Source organism: Haemorhous mexicanus, chromosome 7 (genome assembly GCF_027477595.1).
Source record: "Haemorhous mexicanus isolate bHaeMex1 chromosome 7, bHaeMex1.pri, whole genome shotgun sequence".
NCBI classification, from domain to species: Eukaryota; Metazoa; Chordata; class Aves; order Passeriformes; family Fringillidae; genus Haemorhous; species Haemorhous mexicanus.
In genome coordinates, this window is record NC_082347.1 from 7,976,730 (window position 1) to 8,003,179 (window position 26,450).

Genomic DNA, 26,450 nt, shown 5'->3' on the forward strand with positions numbered 1-26,450 from the left:
ATCTATCAAGTACCCTTATACATTTGACTTGGAGATTTATATTTCAACTTCAATTAGAATAAGTCATAAAAATGTCTTCTTTACAATTCTCTTTGGTTTAAATAAATCAGGAAGTATGTGAAATACATAGCAATTGACAGGCTGTGTGTTTTCAGAGATAAACTGGGAGTTGGGATTGTGGGAGCTGGATGGATGTTCCTCAGTGCAGGCAAACCCTGTTGCTGGATGTGAGTGGCATTGCAGGGAAATAAGGTAGAAATGGTGAATGTATTTAAAGCTGACTGTTCCTAATGAGTTTTCCTGCCTGGTGGCTTGACTTACTGAAGCTCTGTGTTCTTGAAATGGCCTGGATTTGAAGTCACACTACCCCAAACTGTTTTTTGTTGTGCTGTTGCTAAACCCAGCTAGAAAGAATAGGGAAGGAAGCTTGATTAAATTCAGTAACATTTATTTTTTTCTTTAGCTAAAAGTGGATAGAACTTACCTTTCTGCTCTTGAGTGTTTCATCTCTGAGAACCCCTCCTTGGGAGCTTTAGCCCCTCCTGTGTTTTCCTTTTTATCATGGTCATTCATGCCTTTGAAGGTCCCCAAGCTTGGGGGGGTTGGGTTTTTTCCTTTTTCCAGATGTATCCCACCATAGGGATACATTTTTTTAGGTTGGAGGAAAAAGATGGGATGAAGAAATAGTTAGAATGTGAAAGTTACTTTTTGTCAGAGCCAAAATATGCTGTAGTGGCCATATTCCCCTCCCTTTCCCAGTGCAGGCTGAGGGTTACTGTCTCTTCCTCACAGGTACAGGGCTTTCAGGGAAGATCCCCAAAGCCTTGATAATGCCATGATCACATCTGGACAAGGCTCACCTGCTGATCCCCTCCCCAGGCTCTGCCTTGCTTTGCACCTGGTTTGCTCTTTTCCCCTCTGGGTGCTGAGGAATCCCTCCCTTAGAGTTCAAATGGCATTTAAGAGGTTTTTTTTTCTCCCCCAGAATTTCAAGTTGCTTAGAGAACTCTGTGCCCAGTCACTCTGTGCAGCAAATTGCATGGAAATAACAGAGATCATCACTGGTTTAAGTGCTTTAGCTGGGCATTATCAGGTGGCAGTTCTGTTGTGCTCCCTGGAAGGGCTGCATAGCTCAGTGATGTGGTGAAGTGAGTGGGAAATGCAGGTTCAGTGGTCTGTGAGATCTGTTTCCTTAGCTCTGATTTTATTCAGCACCTAAAACAGGGCAGGGGGGGAGGAGGAAGAGGAGGATATGCTTTCCTAAAGCAGCACCTACTTCCACAAGTAGAATTTTCGAGGTTTTTCTCAACAAATGTCTGAAGCTACACCTAAAGAATTAGCTTGCAAAGTGATTTGAGCTGGGTTTCTGTGAGCCTGAATGCTCATCCCTCACCCTCTGAGACTTTTGCCTTTTGGAAAGGCCACTGAGTTCCTGTGGAAACCCTCCCCTCGTGTCCTTGGGTGGAATGCAGGCTGACAGGGGGATTCCAAATATTTAACAGAAAAATTGCTCTGAAATATTTATCCAGTAATTGTGCTGAACAGCTTTTGCTCTCCAATTTAATCAAGTGTTTTATCACCACTTCAGGCTGCAGGTAATAGACCAAAAGGAATATTTTGGATCTTACCCCTCTTGAATTATTCATGGCCCATTGTCTCTGTTCTCAGCTTGCCAGATGAATTACTTGTGTTTCCAATAGTTAGGCTTGATTTATTCTTTTTTTCAGCCTGTGTAATGCTTAAACAATTCCCAGGCAGATTTGGAAAATAACTTCTTGAAGACACAAAGTTTAGGGTTGCATTGATCTCTCATGCACTGATGCATCAAACTGACACCTTCCATCTGAGGGCAGAGCTCACCAAGAGAGACTCATATTTGAAGACTATAAGTTGTCTCTTCCACAAACCACCTTTTTTTTTTTTTTTTCCTTTACTGGCAATATTAAAAACCCAGTTCCTTTTAATCTTTCCCTGATGACTCATCTACACTTTGATACTTTAAGGCTATTGAATGCCAGAAGTTATAGACTCTGCTTTTTTGGCAGTTGAACTGAGATATTGGAGGGTTTGACTGAAATGGGTGTCCTGACAGTGGGGATATGAGGAATTTGGGGGACTCCTGCAAGAGCTGCTAGCACTGGGAACTCACCCTTAGTCTAAAAGGGAAGGCAATTTTGCAGGGGTCACAAAAGAAATAAAAATGGTGATTTGGAGCTGAGAGTTTGTTTTGACCTGTGTGCTTCCCTCTTTGAGCTGGACAATCTATTTGTGCTTGATGTTTCTGTCAAATTCTTCCCAAGGAGGAATAAAGTTTATTGACTGCAGGAAGAATGCTGCCTGTGTGGAGGTATGTGGATAAATCACTCACTGTGTACCTGAATTACCTCTGTTGGTTCTTTTCCACATGAAATCTTTCATTAGAAGGAACTGAATCAGTATTTAAGTGCTGTGCAAACAGAGGGCTGTAGTGAATAAAGCAGCACTTGAGAAAGGACACAGCCAGTTTGCATCATTAGTTCCTTTAAATAGAAAAAAAAAATAATTTTCAATTCAGAGTTCAGTCTTGAGCAGCTCCTCCTGCAGAAGGATGAGGAGTGTGTGTGTTCCCTGTGTTGGGGAGCTGTTCTGCAGGGTCTGTTCTGCAGGGTCTGTTCTGTTATTCCTCTCTTTTTGGCAAGTCCTTGCAAATAGTTTTGTGATTAATCAAGCTCTTGCTGTACACCACAGAGAGGTGATCTCATGGATAAACTTGCTTAGAAAGCCCTTTCTCATCTGTTGTAGCAGATTTAGCCAGGCATTTGAAACACTTTACTTTTTTATTGTTTCTCTGCCAGAAATACTTTAACTGCATTAGAGACTTTTGTATGAGCCAGTGATAACTTTTCTTGTGAACTGTGAGCCAAGAAGCTGCTGAAGGTTGCACAGTTCAGTAAAATGTTTCTCCTGGCCTTGGTGCTGTAAGGAAATGGCTGTGGAAGTTTCCCTAGATTGTGATAAAGAGCAAGGAGTGATGAAATGGCAGGGAACAAGGATACCTGCAGAGGGTGGATGTTGGGGAAGCCTGCCAGGAGCACCCAGAGCTCAGTACTGGGGTGAGAGACACTGGGCTGGACTGCAAGCTTGAGACAGTGGGAGCAGGCATTGCTCTCCTTCCCCTGGTAAATTTGACTTGCAGTTGTAAAATGTTAAAATCCAGTTGGGTATCTGGGAAGAGGGAAAACTTAACATGAATAGCATAACTGGGAAAGGGAGGTTTTCCCTGGCTGAGCAGTGTGCAGATGTGCCAGTGGAGGAGGAATGTTGAAGTGGCTCACTTGTGCTCCATTGCCTGCTCCCAGAGGATGGGTTCTGGCTTCCACTGCTGCCCATGTGCTCAGGGTGAGGGCATGGGGCTGGCACCTTTTTGTGATGCATTAAAAAATCCTGAAACATGAGGTATGCTGAGGGTCAAGGGAGTATCTCAGGGTCATACAGAAACAGATTACAGTTCTGCACCTGGGATTTATAACTGAAAATTCCATTTGGCATTCAGTTTTGATCTTCATCTCTTGTATTCACTTTCTGCTGCCAAATCTGGTGGTGTGAATCTGCTTCTGAGTTTCCTGAGAACCTGTGAGTTTGCTCCTGAGAACTACAGCTGAGCCATTTCTTCTTTCTCTCCCAGGAATGCAGTTTGTTTCCCCCATGCAGCTCTTAAATATGTTATTCTTCAAGCTGCTCACTAGCAGAGGCATGCTTCACTCAGATTTTAAGCCCAGACTGGTAGGCTTTGACACAACTTTTCACTTTAACCCTGTAATTCTTTCCCAGTCCTACAGCTAGAGCAGGATTTAGCTTCATTCTTTTTCTCTGGAAAGATGAGGAGGATGGAGGAGTGCCTGATGTGCTGCTGTTAGCAGGGATGTGCTGTATGTGGTGCCATGAACTGTGTTTTGAAGATGCTGAGGTCAGGAGTGTGGTGGGGGCAGCTGGCCAGCAGGGCAAGGGCAGCCTCTGCTGTGGGTGAGAAATTCCCAGTTGGCTGATGACAGCAGAGGAAACAGCTGCAGGAGTAACCTGAGAGCTTGCCTGATCTGTGGCAAAGCCCAAGCATGCATCCATTGCATTTTAGGATTGCTCTGAAGAAATATTCTTAATAAATCCATATGACTCTGCTCTGTTAGTCAGCTCAAGACAGGCTTGCTCATTACATTTTGACTTCTAGAGCCTGCTGGGAGCTGACCCTCTTCCACTGTGCTGCCTGTGCCCAGCAGACACAGGTGGGTGCTTTGACAGTGCTTGTCACTGTTTTATTTGGGGCAAAAATGGGTTGCTGCTCTGAGAGTTCAGTTACCCATGTTTCATGTGGATCACTGGTGTGCCCGTTGTCCACGTTGGCAGTGTGGCTCCAGCTGTAGACACCTGTGTGTCAGGTGTGCATGCCACATGGATTGTAACAGTTGGTTTAATTCCTACTGGAGCCTTTGCTGGTTGTTTCCAAGCTGGGTTAAAAAAAAAAAGAAAAGAAAGTTTTGGAAAACTGCAGTCTGAAATAGGTGTCAGCTGTTTGAATGAAGTCTGCCTTGTGGTGTGTGTGTGTGTGTGACTTCTACTCCACTGTGGTGATGCCTTGAGAAGGCTGAGCTAGAGCAGAGGCCAGACAGAGCTAAAGAATAAAGCAGGGATTTATTAAAAGGATCTCCTGCATGGATCCACCTTGGGCAGCACCAGAGCCCAGCCAGGGCTGCACCCAAGATGGACCAGAATGGTCCCAAAATGCACACCTGGTCACAGGGTCTGTCACTTTGATCAGTTCTGCTCCATTTGCACCTTGGAGTTCATTGTCCCATTCCAGCTTTAGCCCATGCAGTCCCACCCTGCTCATTTTTCTCTCTCCAGCCCACGTTGTTTATGCTCTTGGGCTGAGATTTGGATCATTTGTCCTTGGTCCCCAGCTGGAGCAGGAATTGTTTTGTCTCCCTGCTCTGTGCACAGAGCTCGCCATCATCCCCTCATGTGAAGCTCAGACCCACCCACTGAAGCAGCACAGAGTCTGAAAAGTATAAAAGCTCAAACCTGAGACATCAGTGTGGTGCTGCTTGCTCCATACAGTGAACTGGATGGTGGTCTCCTTAAGGAGAGGAAAATAGGAAGTACAAATGCACTGGTCCAGAAAAATGGAGTGAAACAGTTCTTTTGGTCATCTTTGGGTTTGTTGTTTTGGTGTACTAACGTTTGTAAAGCTTTGGGGTTACTTGAAGCTGCTATTTTTTCTTTCATAGTAAAAAAAAAAAAAAATTAAAAATTCATTTGTGTTTTAGTGCCATAATTATTCACAGACTTACTGGGTAGTGCCATTGACAGCTCATGGATTTGCTCTCCATCTTGCTGCTGTTGATAGCTGGTAAGCTGCTACCAGCTGATGGCTTCAGCAGTGGTGTTGTAACGACACAGATCATCGGTGCTGTCAGCAGCAGCTCTGAAAGCAGCCAGCTGACTCTGTGTGCCCTCTCCTGTTGGTGGAGCTTGTCTCTTGGCTGTGGTGGTCCCTCCTAAGGTGGCCCTGGTGACTTCATGGAGATGATCTCTCCCTGTGTCCCCTGTGAAGCACCAGTGACTTTTCTTGGCACATTTAAGGAAAGGAGCTGCTGCAGTGAAAGCACTGGCAGTCTGTGCTGCAGTTTAAGATCAAGTCAGTAAAGGAGACCTTTAAAAGCCCATCTGGAATTCTGTTTTGTTGTCCAGCTGTCCCAGGTTGGCTGCTTCTCCATGGCCAGGGACTGTTAACTCAGCTCCATGGCGAAAAGCAGGGAAAATGGATTCCCAGGATTGATTTGCAAGAGACCTTGGAGGGGTTTTTGCCTGGTAATGTGGTAAAATAGTATAAGAAGCATTCACTGTGATAGTACTTGGGCCATTTCTATCATGTGAGAACTGTTTTAAGCAATCTGGAATATCTTTTCTTGATCTCAGACTCCACTTGCTCCCAGGTGCTGTAGCACATGGGGATGGGATGCAAAGGTGCCAGTCACCCAGAGGACTTGTGAAAGGTCCTTTCTGTGAAGAGCAAACACTGCCAACCAGTTTAAAGCCTCCTCTATTACCTCAACCTTTTCCTGCTGTTCCCAAGGAGCAGACAAAGGCAGCTCATCACTTGTCTCCTTGAGTGCACTGGTGTTTCCAGCTCTTAGCACAGCCTGCTGTTAACAAGAAACTTCAGAAGGCAGAAAGACTGTTTGCAGGTGTGTTTCAGCCAGGGGCTGGACTGCAGAAAGCCTCTGATTGTGGCTGTAAATCCCTGCTGGGTAATCTGGACCTGCCTTTCATCCTCACTCCAGCAGAGCACAAGAACTTGGTGCCTCAGAGATGGGATGTGTTGCTGGAGCAGCAGCTGAGCAGGGGTAGCTGGCAAAGTCAGCAGCTGTGGCTGCTGCTGCAGGAGGCTTTGGTGTCACAGGCCTGCAGAATGGTTCCTCCATGCAGATCCCTGTGTGTTGGGCAGAAGGCTTTCCTAGAAGGAGAAAGCAGCTGTTTGAACTTGGCAGTTAATGACTCACTGATGCCCTAACAATCCGTTTAGGCACACTGAGTTGTTAAATGATGTCTTACTGTTTGCTTAGGTACTTGCATTGGGATCCTTGAAGGAATCACAAGGTGGGAAACACTCCATTCATAGAACTTAGCCAGCTGTCGTGTGGCTTTTGAAAAGCTCCTTGCTCTAACTTATTGTTCATTTGAAGTAGTCTGCTCTAAATGGGTGTGAGTGAGGCACAGGAACCTCTCTCAGGCAGCAGCAAGTGACTGAACCTGCTGTGTGTTCTCCTGGAACAGAAAACTTGTAAAGCAGCATTTCCAAGTTGAAGCTGATGGGCTCCACTGCCCTTTGCCAGAATGTGCTACAGGCAGTCTCAGAGCCCGGGGTTGTAGAGATGGGGCAGGAAGGGTCTTGCCCAGTTGGTGTCCAAGTACAGAAAATTGGTTGTCTGCTTGGCTGCTGCAGCTCCTGCTCAGGTTCCTCAGTGGTGGTGCCAGGATCAAGCTGGCCCATTGTCCTTCCCAGGTGACCTTGGATGTGTGATGCCAGGCAGGTTGGACTGCAGGTACAGCTGCTTGTCTTGCCCCTGTTGTTCATGATAAAGTGGATGTGGTGGCCCAAGCAGTGCTTCAGCAGCTGTAGCCTGTTAAATCTAAGGACTGTCAGGAGTTGTTTCTCTGGAGTCTCCCTCCATCCTCCCCACTGAGCGTGTCTCTGTCAGATGGAAAAGGTGCCACATGCCAGCTAATGATTTGCCTAATAGTGTGGTTAAGCACCAGTGCAATCAAACCAGTGACAGAGTTAAAATTATCTCCTAATTAGACTGAGAATCAAAGAAATCCTGGCTTGTGGGAAGAGGAGGGAAGCAGGGAAAGAGTTTGCATTGAAATGCAGTTCTAGGAAGGTTTGGGGCACCAAAAGAAGTTCGTGTCACCCCATTAAGGTGAGCCTGACCCTTGCGTGAGCTACCTCTAGCCAGATCAGAATGAGCATTTTTAAGCCTCTTGCTGGGCTGTAAATAGTGTGGGGAAAGCTTACTGAAATCTATTTGGGACTGTGCAGGCTTTATTTCTATTTATCTTTGTAAATTCCATTTATGCAAGGTCCACAAGTCCTGGTTTTTCTTACCCAGCCACAACCACCTACACCTAAGGTGTGTCAGAGGTGTCAGTGGTTCTGTGCAGGGCTGATAAAAGGGAGTAGGGGGAGGTTTTACAGCCCCTTTTTGTAACCTCCAGGTGCCCAGGAGGGTACAAGGTGGGCCTCTACAAAACTGCAGGGCTTTGTGGCTTGGTAGCCTTAATGAACCCTTTAATTGAGAAATGACACCTTTAATTGAGAAAGCAGCACCACAGCGTGAGGTGGAGCTGGCTTTGCAAGCCCATGGCATTCAGCCAGCAGGGACAGGAGTGCTCCTGTTTCCTGCTGGGATTTCTGCAGGGTGTTGGGGGTTTTAAACACCAGAGGAGCTGCCTCTCTGTCCAGGGAAATTATGGATCCAACACTTGGGTAAGAGGAGTGACTTTTACAAGATGCTTTGGTAGAAGTTTCTTTTTTCAGAGAAACCAGGTATTTAATCTTCCTTAGGCAGGACTTTCTGTCTGGAAGATGCAGAATTCCAAAAAAGGAGTTTGGTATTAATTAATAATAAATGTGCATGAGAAAGTTCCCTCTGCCAGACGTCATCCCCTGAGCTGCCACACGCTCTCCTACAAACTTGGCAATGCATTTCTCACCAGCCTGCAAAACCAAAGGAGTGGTAGTTGCTCAGTGGTCTGGGAGATGATGCTTCTGAATTTTTCAGTGTTCTGGAGGGCGGAGGTTTTGGTAATCCAGAGAGTCGTGATGTCAAATTCATGACACTTAATGTTTTACTGGATTTAAATCCATCTTCCCTATCTACAAAATGTGAGAACAGCAGTTGTTGCTGATCTGACTTATTTACTATGTCTGTTAGTCTGTCAGACTGGCTGCTGTGTTGTTAAACATAATGTATATATTAATAACAAATAAGAGCTGAGAAATAGAGCAGGTCTCCCAAATGTTTCCAAGCCAAGGACTGCACAGACTCTGTTCTAGACTGTGAAACTGTTAATGTCTCTGTTAATATTAAAAAGTTGAATTACTGTGTTTTTGAGGTATTTGGTGGCCCAGCCCCTTGCTGCACATAGGGGCTTGTGACAACTTGGTGATGATCTTGTTCGGAAAGGCTGGGCCCGGCCAAAGCTTCCCCCTGCCCCTCTTTCCAAATCCAGCATAACTTCATAAATACCTTGTTAGCATTTGTCTGCTGAGAACCTCTCAATGCCAGAAAAAAACCCTCAGGTGAACTTAAATTAATTCTGTTCCTCTTGCCTGCAGGCATATTGGAATGAATTTTTCTGGGTTCCTAATGTGGAAAAGAAATTTATGCCCAGAGGAGAAGGGTGTCCCAGTCACCCACCATTCAAGTGTGGTTCCCAGGCTGTATTCAAACTCTTGCATTTGTAACTTGGCCTGAATTCTTTTCCCAAGTTTATAGTGATATCTTTGAATTACAGGAACACAGTGTAAAGATGAGACTTCGAAAACACTCAAGTATCCTGTGCCTGCTGTGTGAAAGGACAAGATAAAATTTGGGGAGGGGGGTTGTTTGCTGTACAGCCTCCTCACTGGAGATGGCACAGAGTCATTGCAAATGTCAGTGCAGAAATGGTGCTTGTCTGTAGGCAATCCATGTGGGATGTGCTCTGCCTGAGCAGATTTGCTGGGTTCTTGCACTCCTGAGCAAATCTGATTGCAGCTGGTGCAGTGTCCTGCAGCGTTGCAGCAAGGCTGTGACCTGTGTTCCTCCTGTTTCCCTGCTCTGAGCTCATCTAGCTGTTGCTTTCTCAGCTGTGCCTTGTGCATGTATTAGTTTCCATTGTGACTGTTCCCCCTCAGAAATGAGTGATCTTTGATATTTAGTCTGAACTTGAGGTAAGTGTTCCTGGTTTGCATGTCTGCAGCAGTGGTCTGCTTTCCCACTGGGGATTTTTTTGCCTCCAGAGCTCTTTAAGGATTCTCCTAGTATTTGTCTGGACAGCCACTTACACTGCTCCCAGCCAGCTATTTTAGTGCTTCTCTTAATGCTTTCTCAAGGGCTAATGCATTTTCAGTGCTGTGCTGGGAAAGCACGCAAGGTTTCAGCTCTCTGAGGCGGTTCCAGAGTCCATCAGGCCTCCTGCTCCCCAAAAGAATAAACTCTTTGCTTGGAAATGCCTGGTCTTCATACCTAAACTCATCACCTTGTTGCTTTCTGTCTGATTTGAGCAATAAGCTTCATCTGTACTAAAAAAAAAGAAAAAAACCAAACCAAAACAAAACAAAACCCTGTGAAAGAGGGATGTGCTTTCTATGTCTCATGTGAGTGTTTGGCTGTGCAAGCTTTCAGCAGAGCCCGTTGGAAAGAATTGTGACCAGCAGCTGTGGCAGCTGGTTGTGGCTCACTTAGAAGTTGTTTGGATCCCAGCACCCATCAGCAAAGCAGTGTAAGCAGGGAGGGATGAAAGAAACAGATTGTAATGGAGGCCCAGCCTTGAATCGCTCTTCCTTTATGTCTGGACCTTCTGAGTTGCTGATGCTTATTTTGGGGATGATTTTGGGGATGTTTTTTTAATCAGGCTGCAGAGCTGTGAACCCAGCAGATTTCACAGGCTTAGAAAACCAGCCAGAGTCCTGCCAGCATGTCAGCTGGGGAAACGTGCTCTCCCCATTGTTTGTTCACCCAAAACAGCCAAAATAATTTTCAAAATAAAGGAGAGAGAGGGGCTTTTGTATGGATAGATAGTGACAGGACAAGAGGGAATGGGTTCAAACTGCCAGAAGGTAGGGTTAGATGGGATATAGGGAAGAAATTCTTCCCTGTGAGGGTGGGGAAGGCCTTCACAAGTTACCTAGAAAAGTTGTGGTTGCCCCATGATCCCTGGAAGTGTCCAAGCCCAGTCTGGATGGAGCTTGGAGCAGCCTGGTCTGTGGAAGGTGTCCCTGCCCATGACAGGGAGTTGGGATGAGATGGGCTTTAAAGTTCCTTCCCACCCAAGCTCGTCTGGGATTCTGTGATTCTCTCTGGCCTCTGAAAGCTGTCTCCATAGAGGAGCAGAAACCTGGGATTCACAGTTGAAAGAGCTTTAAGTCATAATTAGCATTGGATCAAAGGAAAAGTCCTGCTTCCCAGGGCTATTCAGGGCAGTGAGAGAGCATTAAAAAGGTTCTTGGAAAGAAAGTACGGAGAGTATCTGGTTCTGTGTGAGCTGAGCCAGCCTCCCCTCTTGGATGGAAAGCATATGATTTGAAATATGTTTTGAAGTCCTTACCTTGATGCCTGTCGCTTCGTGGCTTCTCCACAGAGGCTTTTTTTTTTCTGTTTTGTGTGTATATTTAATTTTCCAGAGAAGATTTGGTTCCATTTTCATTAACTAACTGAGACTGTCAATGAAAATACAAACTGTAAAGGTGTCTCTGACAGCTCGTATAACTCAGAGCCAAATTGTAAATTGCCTTCTTCTAGACCACTGAACACCTATCACAGTATATTAAACCCAGTTTAATTGATTTGGAAAAGCTTTAAGGAAGTGATCAAGCCAAAGATCTCCTGTTACTTTCCATTCCAAACCCCTCTCCCTCAGGATAATCTCTTTTCCCAGGTCTGTTCATTCTTAAATGGCCTTAATAACTAGAAAAATGAACATTTTCCTTCTAATTTTTTTCTAGTGGTTTAATTTCCAAGGCTTCTCAATCTCTCTTAATATGAGTTAATCCTCAGCCTTCATATAGGAAAGAAGTGTGAACTGCAAACCCTTTGCAACATGTGCATCTCTGATGTGGGTTTTGCAGCTTATAATTGGGCATGTAGTTCAAATCAGTTGTTGGGACTGGCTGTTGAAAATGGATTTGTTTGGTGTTGGATCCTCCTTGTCTTTCATTCTTTGGATGAAGCTCCAACAACTTCCATGGGGAAAAAACTGTAGGTAGAGATATAACCAAAGTATATTATATGTTCTGTGCTTTTAAAACAAAAATAATTGAGCTGAAACAATTTGAAAAAATTTCAATTACAATCCTACTAAAACAAGCCTTGTGATCTGGGGGATAGGAAATTTATAGAAAACAGTATTTTTTAAACAAAGAGGTAGAATGAAATGTTTGGGTAATCCTGGTTTATCACACATCCTAGCAGTGGTTAACTTGCTAAGTTAGGGGAAGTCATAGGTCTGTTTTTCTTAAAGATTCTTTAGTGATTTTAATTTGGATGCCTGGACTTAATCATTATATAAACTCAAGGTGGGTTTGTGCACAGTGTGTGTCCATAAACCCCATTTTGGCTGTTTTTGCCAAGACAGAGGAGGGAGGTTTGGGAGGGGACGCAGTGGATTGGTGCTGAAGGTGGCCTGGCCATGGGCACTGCGGTGGCACCTCCGGGGAGCAGCAGCCCTTCCCCAGGGCATCCAGCCTCTCATCCCCATGGGCTCAGCCTGGAGGAGTGATGGATGTGACTGAGCTTTGAGGGTGGCACTGGCTGTTAGCTGAAGTGATTGACTTCAGTTTACAGCTATCCTCAAACTTTATCTGTTGGTGCCTCCGTGGTGCTTCCCTGCATTTGAGCCTAATTACATTCAGATTTGTAGCACAGCAGTGCCATGCAGGAGATGCTCAGATGAATAGCTCTGAGCTATTCTCATTCCCTTTATCAATGGTCAATTAAATAAAAACCTTTTGATCTCTGGGCCTCCTGCTTATGACCAGTGATGAAGCAGTGAGTGTTCCAGTCAGCCCCACCTGCTGCCAAGGCTGGGCTTTGGGGGGCACTCCCACGGGTGATAAAAGCTTTTCCTGCTCCAGAGGAGCCAGGAGCAAGTTTGTGTTTCTGAAACCATGCACAGAATGCTGCAGGATACCCTGTGGGTGCTGCTTGTGCTGTACCCTGCTTTCCTATGGTTAGGGAGCACCTCTGCTGTGAGGAAAGGCTGGGAGAATTGGGATTGTTCAGCCTGGGGAAGAAAAGCTTTGGGGTAACCTAATTGTGGCTTTCCAGTAGGTGGAGGGAACCTACAGGAAGAGAGACTATTTATGGGGGGAATGGCTTTAAACTGCCAGAGGGCAGGGTTAGAGGGGATGTTGGGAAGAAATTCATCCCTGGGAGGGTGGGCAGGCCCTGGCACAGGGTGTCCGGAGAAGCTGTGGCTGCCCCTGCATCCCTGGCAGTGCCCAAGGCCAGGGTGGACAGGGCTTGGAGCAACCCGGGACAATGGAAGGAGTCTCTGCCCATGGGAAGAGAGGGTGGAACAAGATGATCTTTAAGGTCCCTTCCCACCCAAAGCATTCCAGGATTCTCTGACTCTATGATCTCCTCCTCTCCCAACTAGACCAGGTGAGATGAGCAGGGAAAAGCTGAACTGGGAAACCTTGGGAACTGAATTTACCACGCTAGTTAAGTGTCAGGTTGACAATTACTGTGTTTGTGTTCTCCTGCACGTTGTTGGTGTGTCAATAAAGATCTGCCTCTGCAGAGCACTGCCTTTCACTCCTGCTTTGACTTCTGCCAAGTTGCCTCTCCAGGCACGTACCTATGGCACACAGGAGGTGAGCATTGCACCATCTCCTCTCTCAGGGCACAGGAGGAGGGCAATCCTGCAAAATAAGTAAAAGTACATCGTTAACCAAAGGACATTAAACATTAACATACAGGGGTATTAAGTTTGCGTGTAAGTATCCTTGATCTGTGGTCTGCTAGCACAATGAAATGGAGTTCTTTAATGGCTTTAAACATTCATATATTTTTATTGGAATTTTTTTTTTTGTTTCCTACTGTTGCTCTAGTCTTGCCAGGGAACAGAAGGGATTTAGAAGCCAGAGTTGCACAGTAACAATCCTTATAGCAAGCAGCATATCCAGGGGGAGAATGTCAGACATTTACCCTTAATCAACTGGAGGATTCTTCCAGGGCTTCATGAGATGTGTGTGGGACTAGCAAAAGGATTGATTTTTACTGTACTAATCTCACCTGGTGGTAAACTGCTGCAAACTGATTGTAGAAAGCAGGGAAGAATGCCAAGTTGAACACCCTGCACTTTGGTATTTCTTCCAGAATAAACCTGGCCAGTGTGAATTGGCTGCAGGTATCTGTAGCCAAACTTAGGTTTTTGCTTAGGGACTGAACTTGTGAGAATCAGAATATCTATACAGCTTGTCTGGCGCTTCTGGGCAACACTTTTAAACTTCTCTCCTAAGTGCCTCATAAAGGATTCAGTCCTAAAGTGAGTTTGGCCTCTAGGCTCACCCTGTAAGGCTCATAATCCCAGGGAAAGAACCACTTTTTGTGGACTGCCTGGATGTGCCTTTGTGGGCACAGCCTCTTGCTGTCTGAGAGTACTTACCTTTCTGTTCCACCACTTTTTGGACCAAACCCAGGTGTGAAGTTAGCCAGAGAGATGACATTGTTTCGTGTTGTCCTTTCCTGCAGGGAGTTGATGGTGTAGGACTCCCCCAGCAGTGGGATGTGCTGTGGCTTGCAGGATGTTGCACCTCTCCATATCTGAGGCTCTGCAGATCCTCCCAAGCTGTGCGTGTGCTGGCTCTGACTCCAAAGCCTTCACGAGCCTGCTGTGCCTTTTCACCAGCAAGGTTCCCTCCTTCCTGAGTTTATTTCCCTGGAAAACCAGTGGGACTTGGCTGCTCCCCAGCACACCCCAGGCAGAAGGAATTCCCTTGCACTTGTGGGAATCTCGCTCCATAACCCTGCTCATTGTTTCATTCTTGGTGCTGGGAGTGCAGGAATGTCAGTGAGGTGCTGTTTCCTCCCTGGGAAGCTCTTTTTGTACTGGGAGAAGAAGGGCAAGAGCTCTTGTTTGAAACTGGTTCTAACAGAGGCTAAAGGAGTTGCCTACTGGGGTTGGTAAGTGCTAGAGGAAGAAAATCAAACAAGAAACCAAACAACAAAACAACAGCTGAGCTGCCCTGGGGAAATGGCTGAGGGGAATCCATCTGATGCCTTCTCTCTTAGTTATGCAGTTTTCAGCTGTGGGTGGCTGAGAGAGACAAAATCCCTGAAATTAGTGAGCTCAGAACTCACTGAGTTCTTCAAGCCTTTTTTAAACAGTGGTTGACAGCCCCCTTAATTTTGAGAGGAGAGTTACAAACCATTTCAGTGAGATTCAAGTGATGAATCTGGAAATTAGGGAAAGGAGTTTAGCTCTCAGGTTTCAAAGCTGACAGAGGTTTAAATGCATCCTAGTGTTTTGTTTGAGTTCTGTGTTTCAAGCTTTCAGGATTCAAAGGAATTAAAATTCTCAGCTTTTTTTCCCCCCAGTAACCATGAGGATTGTATTAAAGAAGTGGAATCCAAACCATCCTGCTCCAGTAAAGCAAAAATATTGTCATGGTGAAACTATGATCTGGCATCACAAACTGTCAGGGAGAAGCTCCAGCCCTGTTTTGTGTTGTCTGCCAGAGGTAGGAAGTTCTGTGTGAAGGTTGGGTGAAAGAGGGAGTGTGAGGGTCTGGTGTACCCTGTCCATCATCTGCCTTAAGTTAGGAGTTGGGTAGTTCTCTGTAAATTGTTGGCACTTGCAATAAAATTAAGAATATAGACTGAGAGAATTTTGGGTTTGAGGTTTTGATTTGGTTTTTAGTTAAGGGGGAAGTGGTGTAGATGGTGGCAAAGGAAGCACCTGTTCAAAGCAATAGATTCTGCCTGACTGATGTGCTGAAGATGTCAGCACGACTTTTTTCCCTTTTATTACCTCCTCTTCCTCCTCTTGTCTCCCAGAGGCTCCATCAAACCCATCATATGCAGTGATGTTCCTGCTCAACAACAGTTCCTGCTACAACTCCTCAGTTCAGAGGAAGCAGTAATGTCTGGGAGAAAGGCACAATGAAGGATGAGGAACAGTTACTTCATCCCTGCTTTTTCCCTGTTCTGCAGAGAATTAATCTCTTTCCTCCTTCCCCCTCCTCTTCCTGGACACTGTGGATTACCTGCTTCTTTTTAGGCAGATGGACAAAGGAAGCAGGATGAGAAAGGAGTATTTATAGCTCACCTCCTGTTTATGTTCCCTTCCTAGCAGATGTGATAGAGCTTTGTACTAATGCTGGAAGAAGAGAAAATTCAGGCAGGAGCGAGAACTGAGGCAAGTGAAGACCATTTGCTAACGCGTAGGTCATACAAAGTGCTTCCAAATGTAAGGAATAACACTTCCCACATCTTGCTGGCATTGCCTTTTTTTTTTGTGTCTCTGTCTACAGCCTGATTTTAAAACACAGAAGAAAAAAATCCACGAAGAATAGCACTGCAGTTCAGTCGGGTTCTTGTTTGCTTGACCTTCATCTGCATGAAGCTCTGCCCTGTGGGGGCAGTGGGCGCAAAATGTTCTTTTTGGTGCAAAACCTGACCTCTTGAGTGGGATGGAGCCAAGGGCATGCTGTCAAAGAGAGAGAGGAATCAGTTCAAGCCAGTGGGATTTAATCAGACAAGTGTTGTTTGGGTCCTGGGAGACAGTTGAAAAAGGCAGCAGTTTGGACTTAGAGGAAATTGTGCTCAGAAGTGTTTGGCTTGCTGCTGTCACCGCCAGGGCACAGCTCTTGGGCATAGGAGCTTTCCCCACTGTGTTCCCTCTCCAGCCAGATCCCTGGGGGTTTGCATGGGTGCAGTGTGAGCTGTACCCTTGTGGGAGCAGGGATTGTTCTATCACATCCCAAACTCCCAACAAGCAGCCCAGGGGATTTCTTCTGGGGAATACTACACGGCTGTATTGGCTGTGTGAATGTATCCAGAGACCACAGCAAGAAGCTGGAGAAGGTCTTCCGTACAGGGTTGAAAATCCCTGGTAAAGTTGGGCTCAATTTCAAAAGAGGATTGAGATTTTTTTTTTTTTTTTTAATTATTATTATTTTTTTGTCTCAAAGAGAGATCCCGGAAGTGGGCAATGGCGCCCAGGAGCCTCAGAATGAAAAGAAGGGGGCAAGAGATGCAGGCAGACATCTCCAGTGGCAGACAGGCCTGTTTTGATCCCTTTGGAGGTGTCTGAGGAAGGCAGGGAGGACGCTGAGGAGGAATTAGCAGGAATTAGCTGAAGTTGGCATGGGCAGCAGGCAGGGCCCTCACGAGGCGCCGCCATCTTCCCCCGGTCACCACGCTGCCCTCAGAGCCCCTCCGTGAGGGACTGCTGCGGGCTGGCAAGGTCCCGTGAGTGCTCAGAGCCCCACACTGGCTCCTTTGGGACGGGTTTTATTGGCAGACTGGTTTGATAGTCACTGGGTGGGGTGCCTGGGGCTGGGAGGGGTCTCTGAGGGGGCTCTGTGGGGTGGCTGGGCCTGAGGGGTCTCTAAAGGCTGTCTGGGGTGGCATGGGGCTGAGGGGTCTCTGATACCTGTGGGGTGTCATGGGGCTGAGGGGGTCTCTGATATCTGTGGTGTCATGAAGCTGAGGGGGTCTCTGACATCTGTGGGGTGTCACAGGGCTGAGGGGTCTCTGATATCTGGGATGTCATGGGGCCTGAGGGGTCTCTGATATCTGTGGGGTGTCATGGGGCTGAGAGGTTTCTGTGAGGGCTGTGTGGGCTGTCATGGGGCTGAGGGGGATCTCTGATATCTGTGGGATGTCATGGGGCTGAGTGGTCTCAGTGATGGCTGTGTGGGGTGTCACAGGGCTGAGGGAGGGTCTCTGATATTTGGGGTGTCATGGGGCTGAGGGGTCTCTGTGAGGGCTGTGGGGTGTCACAGGGCTGAGGGGTCTCTGATATCTGTGGGGTGTTTGAGGAGGCTGAGAGGTGTCTGGGGTTGAAGAGTCTCTGATCTCTGTGGGGTGTTTGGGCCTGAGGAGTCTCTCTCTCTGGGGTACCCAGGGGATGAAGGATCTCAGTGTGCAGTGTCTAAGGGGTTTCTTGGATCCTGGATTAAAAGGTTGGGTTAAGAGCAAAATGTTAATTTCAGGCTGTTTCTTGATATTATCCACTTTAATTGGCAGTAAATCAACTTTCCCTTAGTCCAGTCTGTTAAGCCAGTGGGCAGTGGTGACTGATCTCCCTGCCTTCATCCTTTTATCCTGCATCATCCTGTCCTGTTCCCCAGGAGCTTGGGAGCAGCTGGCTGGGCAGCTGGCTCCAGTCAATCCCTCACAGCTCAATGTACTTCAGTCCAGGCAGAGCTTATGTGCGGGTGCAAAACCACTGGCTGTGTTGGGAAGTCACACATCACATCCCTCAGACAGCAGGTCTCTGGTCAGGGCATGGCTTTGCCCTGAGTCTCCTTTACTTTGCAAACAGCTGGTGTGAAGGGGAAGGAAAAGGGGAGGACAGAAGGGAACTTTGATAATTTAGGATCTGGGTACTGTTTTGATTCTTTATGTTCTTTTTTTGTTTTGGTTGGCATTGAAAGCATTTGAGATGGTATTTTGTGTTTAGACTTAGATGTTTATGATTTTTTATTTATATTAGAGTCTCACAAGTTGTGAGTTCTACAGTATTTCACTGACAGGTTACAAAAATTGCTTTGTGTCTATCTCTACAAGGTCTTTTAAGGAAAAACTATTTAATTAAGAAATAACACTCAAATTATTTTTACTTTTAACTTAACTAATCACTCATGTCTTGTAATATGGACTTTTCTATCTAATTACAAACCACTACTCTTGAAGAAGGACTAATTACTGCTTTAAAACTTATTTCTTAGCTTTATATATCATTATATTTTAAAACTTTAAGCTCCAAGTTTTCTACTGCGTGATATTGCACACTTCTAATCAAACTACACACTCATAGTCTTAGTTCTGTTACTGAATTTTGGAAGTCTTCTCCACGGCCTCAGGTCAAATGCAGTGTTCTCTTGGGGGTCAGTGTTTGTCAGTCTAAAATTCTCAGCATCCAGGGTTCCAACATCCTGTTTAAGAGAGACCAAAATCTCACAGATTGAGTGCAGGAGCAGAAATGGGGTAAACACAGATAAATGGAGCCCTTCAGCATGGTTGAGCTGGGTGGCTTGCGTTGCTGGGGCTGCTTGGGGAAGCTCACAGCAATTTTCATCACTGAGATTCCAGCCTGGAGGTTTTAGGATAACCATGTTTAGAGCCAGGAAAGACATTCAGTGTTTCATGCAGCAGAAGTTGGGATGGAGGGGAAAATAGCTGGTTCTTGTTGGAAAAGGTGAGCTGCTTTGGATCCAACTTAAGGCAGCCCCATATAAAGGAGGCCCCTCGTAATTTGTGAAATAGATGTGCCAGAAGCACTTGCAAACATGACTCCTAAATGCTTTACTTGTAGCAAGAAATTTTTATGCAGAGAATGCTTTGTTTTTTCACAAAAGCTCTGCAGTTCTTGCTGCACTGGTACTCCAGGCAATGAGTTAGCAGCATGTTTTACTTGGGTTCTAGAGTAAGATGTTCTGTTTGCCTTTTTTCATGCTTGGAGTGTGGGTTTTTTTTCCTGGTCAGCCTCTTTTCTGATTTTCATTAGTGTTTGGAGACTCAGTCTCCTAAAGTTGTTAGCATTCTGTCATTGATAAATACATACCTGGAGAACAGGAGCTGCTCCCTCTTTTTCCATCAGACAGCACTCACTGGTAGCCAAAAGGTTGATTTTTTTTTTTTCAGCAAGGCTTTGATTAACTTTGTCACCCAGGTAGTACTGAGAAAGCTACGTCAGGACCTTTAGAGATGCTGTTGTTTTTGCCTTTGGGTTGGCTGATACAGACCTGGAGGAAGCATTAGTTTTAGCTAGAGAACTGGGACTTTTTTCCTCTTGCTCCTTTAATCATTTTGGGAGCGCAGCTGCTGCATAACCCTGAGCCTCTTAGCATGCATCTTACTGCAGATAAGGCAGGAAATGAAGGATCTGATGGATGTGGAATGTGAATTCCTGCATGTGTTCCTGTGAGACCCAGAAAGTTATCCTAGTGCTTAAAGCTTTTTGCTTTTGTGGTCTGGCTTTAGAGCTTTTCACACTCACAAGAATTGCTAATTTTGGGAGGCGTGGACCTGCCTGTATCGACTAAAATTTGGGTGCAGTTATTGCACACTTGGTTGCTGAAGGGGAGGTGGGCTGTTGGCTGTTTACCTGAGGGGCAGATCTGGTCAGCAAAGCTTGAAACGGGTTCCTCTCTGTGCCCTGCACTGCTCTGATCCCCAGCTTCAGCCTTCTGACACCTTCCTGTATGAAGCTGTTGAACTGCAGACATCAGGTAATGGGTTCAAACATTTCTCTCCATCTCAATTTTAAAACAACAGTCTCCCTTCAGGAATAAAAATGATGGATGACTCCGTAAGCTCTTGCTAACCTTGGATGACATACCATGACATCTTGGTCTCTGCTCAGTTTTGAGCTCATTTGTTCCTCCTTTTCCCTTCCTGCCCAGTAGAGGCTGTTGTTGTCGATAAGGAATTGTACCAGCAGCACAGTTCGGAGCTGCAGGAGTGACAGATAGGACTGCTTTAACTGCATCTCTCCTGTAAAATGTTCTGGCAGCACACTGCTGGGGAGGGGAGTGTCCAGGAAACAGAGGGGTTCAGCCCATATTGGGATGCAAGAATTGTGCAAGGGGTTAAGTCTGGGGACACCTCAGCTTTTTGATGAGTCACCTAACATGCCCTGGTTTTTTCAACCTGTTTTGCCTTTTCCCTGTTTTGTTTTATGAGGGCAGGAGGCTTCTGGAGTGGCTTGTATCTGTCAGACACTCGTAGCCTTAAGGCAAAGTCTTTGCATGTGCTACCTGATAATATCTTCCAGCTACATGGTTGTTTTGCAGTAGGATAATGCTGGGTTTAGAAGGGTGTAGGGTGTTCTGAGAACTGCGTTTTTGGGCTGCCGTCCACATCTGGTAGAAAAGCAGAGTCCTGCTGTGCAGTGGTTGGAAAATGAATGAATTACGTTGTGCAGAGGGGGAGAGTGAAGGAGTAAAAGCCTCATACTAGTGCTAGCTGTGCTGTGGGATCAGGTAAATCAGGTCTACAAACAGTCTTTGGGGTAGTGCTCTCTGACTGAGGAGGGTTTGTGTCTCACTGAGTGAATTCTGCCCACTTGTTTTTGTATCTGATGCTATTTTTGGAAGGATTGAAATTCCCCTCCTTAGGTAAAAATTGGTTCTGAAAATTGATTTGCATGTGGCACCACATCTGATCCTTGAAGCTTCTGACTTTGTTAATAATACAACAGCAATGCCAAGACAACAGAGCTGGATTTCTACGGTATGTGGGACTGTAGCTGTGTTTTTCTCAGATCGTTTTGAGACTAAAACGTGGTTTTTTTCAAGGGGAAGGTCTTGTCCTGGTTGCTCAAGAGCAGCAGATGTTGTCAGAGAGTCAAGAAGACTTGGTTATTTCACTTGCAAAAAAGCAAATTTGCCCTTCGGTTCCCAACACACAGGTGTCTTTTACAACATTACTTTTGCTGAAGCATTCAGCTTCCCACTTGGTGCCCACTTATTCTCCTGTCTGATTTGACCCTGGGAAGCTGAAAATGCAGTTAAGAAGAGGCAAATTGAAAATGACTGATTTTTGTTGTCTAAATGGATAGAAATGAAATATAAATACAGCACATGTCACAGTGAATTTTTAAAGCTGTCAATGCAGTTACCACCAGGGCCAAAGGTCCTGCTTTTGAGAAAGATTAGTGGAAACTATCCTTGGTTTGGATATCAGGCTTCAGAGGACAAGGGAAGTAGCAATTAGAGCCATTCAAAGTAGGTTATCAAAGGCAACCTCATGAAACACAGAGGTCTGGACAATTTGGCAGAGAAATAATCAGCAACCTGGGTTTTGTTTGCAAACTTCATTAGAAGTTTCCTTAAACAAGTCCTCCCTGTAAGATACCTTAATAAAAATGTAGGTTTGGCAGCTGTGTTTTAGCATTCAGCAAAGAAAAAGTATCCCAGACTGTAGGAATGTCCAGATTGGACAACAGCTGTTGAAAAATCTGAGGCTAGCCACTGAAATATGAGCCACCAGAGACAGGTGAGAGCTGGTGTGTTACCCCTTACTGTCATTTACACTTGGGCTGCTTTGTGCCAGAGTTGTAATTTCAGTGTTGGAGAAGGATTAGTGTAATATAACCAGTGTAATATAATCTAAAAACCAGACTTTAAATCAGTCTGGTTGTAGATTTTCATGGGCAAATGAGTCTCTTGCTAAGTTTGCAGAACATGCAAACCCATTCATGTGCTTTCTTCCTGTTGGGCTGTTGTTGTTTTTTATTTTTATAGCTCAGTATTACGATTATTGCTTTTTATGTTGGAACAGTTTGTTCTTCTATGCGCAGGCGTGTTTATTGCTTCGTGTCTCAGAGTTCAGCTTCCCTCTGTAAGGACACGAGAAAAGTAATGTTGGCATGGAAAACAACCAAAGAGAATGACCCTGTTAATCCACAACTCTAAACATCCATCCTGGTTATGCAAAAAACTTCTTTTTTTAACCTTTAAAGACTTGTGCTTTGATATGATGTCTACTGTGTGTCTGTGTAGTAAGCTAAATGGATTTCTTAAGACTGATTGACCGTGTGGCTTTAAAAATCCATGTCACATTAAGGAAAACAAACCACGAGTGTTCAGTTCTAGACTGTCATCTACCTGTGTGGAGAGTGAGGTGTGTAGAGGTGAACTTGGCTGCGGGGGGAATCCCTGTGGGGTGACAGATGGGAAGGGAGGAGGCTGTTCCTGACAGGTGCTCCGGGTTTGTGGCCGCTCCTGCGGACGGGAGGAAGTGCCCGGCGCGGGCACTGGGGAGGGGGCACAGGAGATGGCTCGGGGCCGGATCCTGCCAGACTCTGAGCATTTGTCCTTTTTCCCGTGTTTTCCAGGTGCATCAGCGGCTGTCTCCTTGGCAGAGCGTGAGAGTGGTGTATTGCAGTACCGTAGTGCCCTCTGATGGTGAGTACACACCAGCTCCTGCCTCACTTGCACTTCCCCAACTCGGGTTTCATTCCCTGCCCCCTTTTCTGGTGGAGGCTTCTTTGGCTGGGCACCAATCCAGTTTGGAGCTAAGGAAGCGACAGAGGGAACAACGTCAGGAAGAATTAAGGCAATGGGCAGCTTTTCTATGAACTGTCCTTACCAAACTGGACAGGCTTTATGAGGAAACATGGAATTGCATGCAACTGTCCAAATCTTTTTGCCAGCTTCTTTCTGATGTAGCTGTGAGGTCTGTGTGACCCCTGCTCTTCAGGGTGCTGTCCTTCCTGGAGGAAGGTGCCAGAGGCTGGAGCCAGGCTCTGTTCAGTGATGCCAGGCACTTGGACACGAGGCAAAGGGCAGAAACTGACGCACAGGAAATTCTACCTGAACATGAGGAAGATCTCCTGTGCACTGGAGCAGATAGCCCAGAGAGGCTGTGGGGTCTCCCTCTCTGAGGGTACTCCAGAACCATCTAGACACAATCCTGTGTCTGGGATGTCCCTGCATGAGCAGGGAGGTGGCACCTGAAGACTCACTGTGGTCCCTTCAGCCTGACCCTACCTGCCCCCTTAAGTCCATTTATATAACAAAAATGCAGTTCAGCTACATGCCACAATAGTCAAAAGCATCATTTACTACAGTAAATAAGTTTTGAAGCCAAGGCAATATTATTCCTTTATTTAAATTCTGGGACAGCTCAGGCATGAAGCTTTTTTGATAAGGTTGTCAGAGCACAAAGCAAAAGGATGCACTGGTGGAACTGTAGAAATCTCAGTGTGCCACAATGCAAAGAGGAAAGGAGCAGCTTTCAGCTGCTTAACATCTGCATGCTGTGCACAGGGAGTGGAGCACTTGTGCTGACAGACGTGGGCATTGAGTGGATCCTTTCCTTGTTAAGGCTTGTTAATAAGGTCTGAAAGCTAATAAATGAAGGGTTCCTGCTTCCCCTGCCAGGATAACAAGTGTGCAAAGACAAAGAGAACATGACTGCTCTGCAGAGCTTACATGAAAACCTGGCAGCTTAAACTGGTAGAAGTGTAGAGGATATGTAAGGTTGAGAAGATATCTGCCTGTGCTGATTTGATTTTACCTCTCCTTGTGTTGTGCTTGAATAATTCTCTCATTATTTCTTCCTATAACTTTGCCTTCACCAATGTAGCCAATGTTCAACACTGACTTCTTTGGCCACATTATTTTCTTTTACTGTACTTCATTTTGACCTCATTTGTTGCTTAAGTTGCTCTTAGACGAAAATGGAAAACTTTAAAAAAAGAATACCTGTGACCTCTTGCTGCTGCACATATGATTGAGTCAAAACTTTGTGGTACTTGGATGGAACTCATGCCTCAAAGCATCCCCACTTTTAGTACAGCATGTAAAAAGTTTTTCAAATCCCCCATGGTCTCATTTAGCACCATTCCTGTCCAGGCTGTAGGTGACTGTAAATGTAGGTGCATCTCACTTGTAGAAAATTAATTTCTTTTACGGGTCCCATGCCTTTAAATCCTGGCTTAAAATTTAACTAGGGGAAGATTAGCTGAAACCTTAGCACTGTAATTAGAGAGGTGCCAGATGCTTTGTCCCCTTAGTAACTTGTGAAGTAGATGCAGAAGACACACAAGGCTGTGGGAGAGAAGAGTGAGGCAGCCATATCACAGGGACTTGTTAATAACTTTCACTGGAGCTGCCTGCTGCTGTCTGTTAGGTTTGTGTTATTGTGTCCTTCAGATTTCCTTCTTTTCTTTGCTGCTTCCCTCTTCAATGCAGTAAAAATCTGACCAGCATTGCTTGTGTAGGAGGTGGTGAGAGGATCAACCTGCAGTCATGGACTTCCCCCACCAGTGAATTAAACTAGGAAATTACTTTTACAAGGTTTTTGCAAGGAAAATATAAAGCAGCTGTATTTACAGGCTTATGGACCCTGTCTTTTGAAAGGAAATAATTTGGTCTTTAATACTTCACCTAAGCTGGAAATCCTAGTGAAAGGCTTTGTTTGTGCTCCTAATGCTGATGACTCCTAAAATGAAGCAGGCTGTTCCTGGTAGGCACTTCCTCCAGAGCTGGCAGTCCTGGAGCTCTGGTGGGGGTGTGGTACTGATGGGGATACATGGAAAAATTGTAAAGGCAAATATTGTTCTCTCTTTTTCTCTGCAAAAAAACTGCCTCACTGCCTGTGTGATCCAGGTAGCACTTTAAATTTAAAGAAAACCTGATAGCTGGTGTCATAACAGCTGCTTCTAAGGAGCTCTAAATTCTGTCTGACAGTCCAAATAAATTAGCACTTTGCTTTATTTCTTTCCAGTAAATATCTGATTCTTGTCTCTGAAGTCTGTGCTTCAAACACTAAAGCTACTAAAATCCTGTCAGATGTCTGAGTCTTGAAGCAGGCATTGATAGGTTTTCAGATACTGGGGCCTCTTAGGATGCTTTAGTTGTTTTAGGTGACCATACTTGGTTGCTTCCATCTAGTCTTTAAGGACTGGAAAGCAGCAGTCCCTTGCAAGAGGGAAAAAGCTTTTTTATGCTTGATTCATTTCATGAAAGTGTTTGATAGTTTAGAATGAGAAGAGAATTCTGGCTTTGTACAAGTGCACTTGGTAAATCCTTTCTCAATATCCACAGTCCCCCATTTTTGGAAATATGTGTTGCCCCAGGACTTGTCCCCATAGTTCCCTTTGCTAGTTAAAATAACGTTATTTGCCTTTATTTCTACTTCTGTTGACTTTTTGACTGGCTGGTTTTGATGTTAGCTGCTTACAATGACTTTGCATGTCAGTGCATGAGTTCAGTGAGTTTAAGGAGACAGGAGTTGACCAGAGCTACAACAGGTTGGGATACTGAGGCAGATGAATTGTGGGTGGGTGTGACTGCACCATCCTTGAGACACAGCAAATGCTCTGAGCAATAAAAAACCCTGTGTGTTTTTATGTAAGAAACATACCTATAAAAGCAAATCACTTTGAGGTGTGCTGTTATATCTTAGCAACTACGTCACTTGAGGACAGTTATGACTGTGATTCAGTAAAGGGCTTAGGGAATATGAACTTTTGACTTCTCTTTTTTACTTATGGATCTCACGAAGTACACGGAGCAGGTTGTGGCAGTAAAATAATAAACAGCCTACAGCTCGTACAGGTCACCACCATTGACTTTAGAATTACAGAAATCCTCAAGAACGCCCTCAGAAAAGCTTTTGGCAGCACCAAAGAAATGGAAAAATCTTGTTTTATCTACACCTAAGTAGTAATGCCTGTCTGGAGAAGTACAAAGCATATTGATCCCATGAATTTTAGATGAAATGACCTTGAAGCCTAAACTTGGAGTGCTGTTCTCCTACAGCCTCACGCTCCTGACTGCTTTCTTACATGTTTTGCCTCAGGACAAGGAGGAAGAAACCAGAACTAAACAAGAATATAAACATTTGCAGTGGATCCTTCCTTGATGTTTCCTAGTAGACTCAATCTGTCTTTGTCTCCTGAGCTATAAATCCTGATATAAACAGCAGTGTTTTGTCTTCCATAGTCCAAAATGCTTTTATTCTCAAAACCTAACCAAAACATTCTGTGCTGTCATGTTATGGCTTTTAGATATCATGTTGCCTTTAGAACAAAGGTGACTGTGTTTAGAGTAAGTAACTTTCACAAACTACAAAAAAACACTACCAAGTTACTGGAGTGAGAATCTCTGCTATACCTCCATTTTTCTTTGGCCACATCTCTTGAGAAAACTGAAAGTTTAATCTTTTATATTTAGATTATAATCAGGTTTGCCTTTTCTCTGTGGAACAAGTAGAGAAGACCTGTTACCTTCTGAGTTGTGTTGTTGTTGTCCCTGCAGAAGTGACAGTGGTTTACCAGAACGGGTTGCCTGTGATTTCTGTGAGTCTCCCATCGCGGCGCGAGCGCTGCCAGTTCACCCTGAAGCCCATCTCAGACTCTGTCGGCGTGTTCTTGCAACAGCTGCGAGCAGAGGACAGAGGGATTGATCGGGTTGCAATCTACTCAGCAGGTACTCTTGTTTACAAACTGATTGATTTACTTGCCTG

General features: G+C 45.2%; 1 protein-coding gene across 2 annotated transcripts in view; it reads left to right on the forward strand.

Annotated features, from left to right (window-relative positions):
* MCU (mitochondrial calcium uniporter) overlaps nt 1-26,450 on the forward strand; it is an 85,037-nt gene that overhangs the window by 49,974 nt on the left and 8,613 nt on the right. For both annotated transcript variants that reach the window (XM_059851016.1, XM_059851015.1), the window contains exons 2-3: nt 22,312-22,381; nt 26,243-26,413. In XM_059851016.1, coding sequence (XP_059706999.1) covers nt 22,312-22,381; nt 26,243-26,413 — 241 coding nt within the window. The remainder of the gene's footprint in view (nt 1-22,311; nt 22,382-26,242; nt 26,414-26,450) is intronic.